The 6758-nt window shown below is 31.2% G+C and overlaps 1 protein-coding gene across 2 annotated transcripts in view; it reads right to left on the bottom strand.

Moving 5' to 3' along the window:
* LOC108911382 (mitochondrial tRNA-specific 2-thiouridylase 1) overlaps window positions 1–6235 on the bottom strand; it is a 6670-nt gene extending 435 nt beyond the window's left edge. The window contains exons 1-6 of one of the 2 annotated variants that reach the window (XM_023455440.1): window positions 6105–6235; window positions 5847–6012; window positions 5422–5606; window positions 5023–5249; window positions 2104–2271; window positions 1165–1420 (exon numbers count right to left, since the gene is read on the bottom strand). In XM_023455440.1, the coding sequence (XP_023311208.1) occupies window positions 1165–1420; window positions 2104–2271; window positions 5023–5249; window positions 5422–5606; window positions 5847–6012; window positions 6105–6186 (1084 nt within the window). In that variant the 5' untranslated portion in view covers window positions 6187–6235. Of the gene's footprint in view, window positions 1–1071; window positions 1421–2103; window positions 2272–5022; window positions 5250–5421; window positions 5607–5846; window positions 6013–6104 lie in introns of those variants that run through there. The other variant, XM_018716307.1, reaches the window with a different exon arrangement.
* Window positions 6236–6758: the final 523 nt, after the last annotated feature.

Here is a 6758-nt window from a genome sequence, read left to right as displayed (position 1 = left end):
TTTTTTCACGAAAACGGTTAAACTTAGAAATTTGAATTTTGGTACACATTAACCCTTTCGCTGCGCAATACGTCTGAACGTAGCTACCGCGCCGTGCGCGATTGTTTATCGCGTGCGAATATATACGTCTGGAGCAGTTAGACCACTTATAGTTTTACATTATGTTGTGTTAAATTACGATTTACGATAAATTTTACGATTTTATTTTGAATAAAATACAGTATATGTACTAAATAGAAACTGAAAGAAACATGAACAATCTTGGTACTATTACCAGTACCTCTTTCCATAAAAATATTTGTCACAATCGGTATAAGCTCGCCCGCAAAAATTCGCCTTACCAATTGCAATAACCGAGTCACTATGCGCACGGTTGCAAATATATACGGTTTGAGCAGCTTGATCCAATTTAACTATTCGTGCGAATTAATTCGTCTGGAGTAGTTTGAGCCCTATAAATTTTTAGCAAATATATACGTCTGGAGCAGTGAAAGGGTTAAAGGTCTTTCCAAGCACTTTAGAAAAGGTTATATTCAATTTCTTCGAAAAATTAGTTCTTTCGCCATTATTTTACGGTAAAAGGTTCGATTCTACTTTTCCGAAAAATAAACAATCGCCTTTAGAGAGTGATAACTCGGTTATTATTGCATCTACGGTAATCAACAAAAAATGAATCGATTCGTTATTTCAAAAGCTTTATTTTTGCTTTATATGGGTTTTTTGATAAAACGCAAGGTTTTCAAGTTATTTATTAAAAATGGTTGAAGAACATGCACTTTTTAGATAAAAAAATCAACATTTTCAATCACAAATAACTCGGAAAATATTAATTTTTGGAAAAAGCGTTTTAGAGCATTTTTTGCTTAGAATTTATCCCTCTATTGATTTTTGCAATTAAAATGGGTGCCTTCATTGCCACCCCTTCTCGGGGTAAACGCACATGTCGGCACTATGTAACTTTTGTTTCTTGAACAATTTTCTACTTACTGTTAAAATTTCACGTCAATCGGTGCATGTGTCAAGAATTCGGACCTAAAAACCTTCATATACTGAGGTATCAAAACGAATTCCTAATTTACGGTACTCATTTATTTAAAAAAGGTCTGTTACTTAAATAATACAACGAAAAGTTCGATATACCCGAATTGGTTATTTTTGCACTACCTAAACATTCACGATTTCTGGAAAAAACGGCATACTGTCCGGGAGTTATGGCACGTTTCGGTTTAATTAATTTTATAATCAGTCCTTCTTCGACTTTACAAATTTCACAGGGTGTCCATTCTTCAGTATGTTGGAATTTGAAATCACATTTTAAAACTTCCCCTCTATCTAATTCTTCGGGTACGGAATGGATCCAATGAGGGCGAGACCCAAAAAATAGGTTACTATGCAGTATAGGGTGTTTAGTCCCGGATGCCTGAAACGGAGCATTAATACAAATTTAGATAATTACATTTTTATATCTACCGCATGTCCCTGGGTAGACAAAATGACCGTCAACAGACAAAAATTGTTGCCTTCTGGGATTCAGCCTCGTTTGTTTATGAAACAAAATTTCACTTCATTTGATATTTTTTCTCAAATTCAGATTTTTTTGATAGTAAAATGTTCTTTCTGTATGAGATACCATAAACTGTTATTAAGAAATGTTTTTAAGAATGAGAAAATGATTGTGTGCAAAATTTTAATACTTTTGGCATTTGATATTTTCCTTTATTTTACGTTTTTCTCAAATTAGGAATATAGACAACGAAATTTTACGCCTTTCCTTTATTTATCATCTGAGACAATTTTTTTAATTTTGTCATAACTCACAAAGGAAAGATCACATTACTAATGAAAACATCTGAATTTAAGCAAAAGTCAAAGTAGGCTTAAGACATTGAAATATTTTGCAAATATTTAGTTTTTCATTCAGAGAAACATTTTTTATAACATTTCTTGTTGTCTCGTATGAAAATGACACTTTACTGGTAAATAAAATGAGATTTTTTTAATTTCCGTTACAATCTGGATTTTACTGGTTTGAAATCAAAATCTCGGAAGGCTATTTCATTTTGTCGTAGCTATTCGTTGACATTCTGTATATGTGATACCTACCACGTAAATAATGTTACTCTGAATGCATTTTCTGGCTATAAAAAATGCCTCGGGGAGTCCTTGAAGTTTTGCCCTTTGGCCGAGTGTCCATTGATGAATTCCTCGATGCTCTCCCATTACTTTCGAATTGTCGATGTTCACAAATAATCCTGGTTTGTCAGGTATGTACTGAAAATTAAATATCAATTGTTTCTTCTCTTTCATGTTTTCCAGGAATTATTTTTATTATATACGGTGTCTTGGAAGTTTTATTGCCATAATTTTAATACGCAATATATCGTCGTTGAGCGTGACGTTTAGTTTGTAGATGCGTTTGGTTGGTATTCATTTCTTTTGTCATTTAATGAAAGCTATTTACTAATTACAATCATTCTTGCATAAAATCGTGTTTTTGAAACCTCCTATTTGCAAAAGAATTAAATTTGTCTCTGAATAGTGTTGTTTTCACTCTCCTGTGAAATATGGTATTTTACACATAGGAGGTTTTTCACACTCGATAACGATATACAGGGTGGTCGCGACGTAATGGGCCAAAATTCATGGGTACATTCCCCAAGTAAAAATATTGCAATTTAGCCGAACTTACCTTAGTCCAAAAGTTGATAGTTAAAGAGATACAGGGTGTTAAATGTAAAATATTATTTTAGTTTATTTCCATTTATTTCTTAATAAATGCAAATATCTACACAAAATTTTGGGGTTTGGGGTTCTTTGGATAGAGGAATTGAAATTTGTTCACATTTTGGTTATAGTTCATAGAGGGCGCCAGCTGCCGTAGATTGAAGGTGTTGGAAACGACATAACTTTTTTGTACTTTAAGGTATCTCATCTTTGGTATCAAATTCTTATTTTCCAACTTTTTTTACACAAAAAAGGTAGACTTTATGAAAGTAGCTGTCTCGCACCGTTTCCGAGATATTTGGCTTTGAAACTTCCAATGCTAATAGTTGAAATAATTAAAATAATTTAGAAATGTCAAAAACAAGGGTTTATTTAGAATTAAAAATTGTAATGAACAGTAAAATAGTAAACATTAGTAAAAAATATGCCTTTTTGACAATAATTGCTCAAAATGTCCACCTCTAACTTCAATACATTTATCAACACGTTTATTAAAAGATTGTCTTATTTTAAAGTATAAATCCTTAATGCGAAATGACTTTGCAGCATTTAAAACCTGCTACTAAAGTTCTTCTCAAGTGTTTATAGTTTCTCCATAAACAACTGATTTCATGTAACTCCAAAAACGAAAACCTCGGCATTCTATCTCACATTTATGTATACGAGTATACAATTTAATTTGTAAGCTAAGATGTAATTTTAATTAGATACGAATAATACTTAATAGAAATTAGCATACAAATGACAGCAATAAGACAAGTGGAAGACGTCAATTATTTGATTTTCGTCCAAATCCTACTTAAGAAACTTTACCGCTAAATTAATAATACCTGTAGGTACTTAATTGTAATTTAATGCAACAGCATTGGAAGTTTCAAAGCCAAATATCTCGAAAACGGTGCGAGATAGCTACTTTAATAAAGTATACCTTTTTTGTGTAAAAAAAGTTGGAAAATAAGAATTTGTAACCAAAGATGAGATACCTTAAAGCACAAAAAAGTTATGTCGTTTTTAACACATTCAATCTACTGCAGCTAGCGCCCTCTATGAACTTTAACCAAAATGTGAACAGATTTCAATTCCTCTACTCAACGAACTCCAATCCCCAAAATTTTGTGAGGATATTTGCATTTGTTAAGGAATAAATTAAAAAAAACTGAAATAATATTTTACATTTAACACCCTGTATCTCTTTAACTATCAACTTTTGGACTAAGGTAAGTTCGGCTAAATAGCAATATTTTTACTTGGGGAATCTACCCATGAATTTTGGCCCATTACGTCGCGACCACCCTGTATATCGAAATCAAAATATCCAAGTTGATGTATAAGAGTTCAGTTCAGGTGAGAGTGTACTAAGGGCATTAATCGACAGTAAGAAGAGTTTTCAATTAAAGCATTTTAAAGGGTTGATAAGGGATGATGCACCATTCAAATGTGACAGAATTTTTTTACCCCGTTGGCGGACATAAAAAATTACTACTTTATTTAATGGGGAATTTATTTCTAAAACTTTTCTTACTCTTGTTAGTGTTCAAAAAACCTTGTCGTTTTCAACAAAACACGAAAAACTAATCTCAGAAGTTGGCTATGAATTTAAACGTAAACTTGGCAATCAGGAAAGTCATTTAATTTTAGTAATAATTGTTTGCCAAGTGTTTTGAAAATGGCCGGGAAGTTTTCATTTAGCAAAGTTGATTTTGAATAAATTCTGTAACGTATCAGTGCAAATTCTATGTTATTTCTGTTGTTAGTTTTTCTATTTAATTATTCTTATTCTAACTTTTTTCCTGATCGTCAAGTTTGCCGTTTAAATTCATAGCCAACTTGAATTTTCGATGATTTTAAATAATGGCTACAATACGTATTACTAGTTATTCGAGTTTTTGTTGAAAACGACAGAGTTCTTTGAAAACTAACAAGAGTAAGAAAAGTTTTAGAATTAAATTCTCCATAAAATAAAGTAATAATTTTTTAAGTCCGCCAACGAGTTAAAAAATTCTGTTACATTTTAATGGTGCATCATCCCTTATCAACCCTTTAAAATGCTTTAATTGAACTCTTCTTGCTGTCGATTAATGCTCTCGGTACACTCACACCGTGTAGGTTTTTCTAAGTTCAAGATATTGATTTTTTCGAAATTTGAAAACCAACTTTTAAAGCCTATAACTTCGCATGGGTGCAGCTCAGTATAAAGGTAAGTTGCGTTAAGTCACCATATTTTGGGTTCCCCTGCATGCCTCTGCTCTGTGTCGGTTCTTATGCAAAACACCCTGTATAATAATTGAATAAACATACTTCTTGGATGAAATTTTGAAAATTTCTTGATCCAATGAAACATATTCCCATACTTTCTGGTTTCTTGGCAAATTCTTCTAAATTACTGTTAAAGGCTATTTGTTTCACTTCAGATTTTGTGAGATTTCCTAAAGGGAACATTGTACGTCTTAAGGCCTCTTGCTCAATTTGACACAAAAAAAACGTCTGATCCTTTTTGATATCTTCAGCGCGATACAATTTTACATCTAAAAAATACATTCTTATTAGTCAGTCAAATGTTAATTATAATGTTAAGAAAACGCACAGTTTCATACAAGAGAAAAGTATTTTTGAATTTATTATTACATACTTAGCAGCATGAACTATGTATATTATCAAAATCTCTTTGAACTTACATTTTAATGATTTTTGTCTTACCTTCACCAGACTTATAATATTGTAGATAAGGCCCAAAACTGGTTTTGGCATAGTGTCCTGTAGCTATCGCATCAGCTTTTAAATTATTCATAGCATATTTATAAAAGTAGTTAAATTTTATTTTCTTATTACACATTATATCTGGATTAGGGGTGTATCCAGTTTCATATTCTTTAATTAAATGGCTAAAAACATAACCACTTATTCAGTAGTATTAAAACACTATTGGATATTGATAAACGATAAATCTAATAGGTTAAGATTACATGCATAATGTTTACTAGGTAATAAGAAAATGTAGAACTAAGAGGTTCAAAACGTGTTTTACATGACAAAATTTCAATAGAAATGATTACTTTCAAGTAGACTCTAGTTAAAAACCAATTAACACAACGGTATCCAATTCAATTTGAAACATGACTTACTAAAAGACTTCATTCCAATATTGCTTTACAAAATTGACGTGATGTAATTGAACGTTTAATTTTTTACAGACAATCAATGCGTCTTTAAAATCTTCATTTGAGGAACAAAATCCCTTCTCATCGGTAATGTCCCAATTTTGCATAAACACTCCCTCTACTGAAAAACCTATAAGTACAAATTATATATTTTTTTGTGATGAATATAAAGTGAATGGAGTGGGAAGGTAAATACGACAAATAACACGCCCAAATAAATACCTTTTCTTTTTAATAATAATGCAGTTACAGCACTATCAACTCCACCTGAAATAGCTACAGCGATTTTTCTAAATTCATGCATTCTAATTTCTAATAAAAATATGAATATTCTCTCATGTTTGAAGTTAAGTTAGGTTATGTTATAAACTACGGTTAAAATCAGGGTTGCCACTGTTGCCAGTTGTCAGTGGTTAAAAAAAATTGTACTAGATGTGTATAGGAAACTGTACAAAATCTTATTCGTTGACGGAAGTCAATCAACGTTTCAAAATTAAATTATATCAAATGAAGCCTATTTTTCTATTCACTGAAAATTATCCTACAAAAATTTTATCAAATAAAGTCAAACAACGTTCTTCAATACCAGAAATCTAGGTAGGTATGCAACTGATATCTAAAAAAACAAAAGAAGTATATTAAAATTGTTAAACAATGTAATGATTCAAAGTATTTTGTTCTCTCTCATTACCTTTAACAAAAATGAAGAAGAAAAATACTAGTACGAAAAGATCCAGAGACCACCTACTGAACTTGTGCTTCATATTAATGGTACACGGGTATAGTTTGAATGGTAGGGCGATTATATACCCATAAAGTAAATAAATATAGTTTAGTTATTCATAAAGGTATATACCTACTTATTATTAGGTATAT

The sequence above is a fragment of the Anoplophora glabripennis genome, unplaced genomic scaffold (genome assembly GCF_000390285.2).
Source record: "Anoplophora glabripennis isolate ALB-LARVAE unplaced genomic scaffold, Agla_2.0 scaffold620, whole genome shotgun sequence".
In the NCBI taxonomy this organism is placed as follows: Eukaryota; Metazoa; Arthropoda; class Insecta; order Coleoptera; family Cerambycidae; genus Anoplophora; species Anoplophora glabripennis.
The sequence above is the reverse complement of the archived record's forward strand: the minus strand, read 5'-3'. Positions and strand labels throughout refer to the sequence as shown.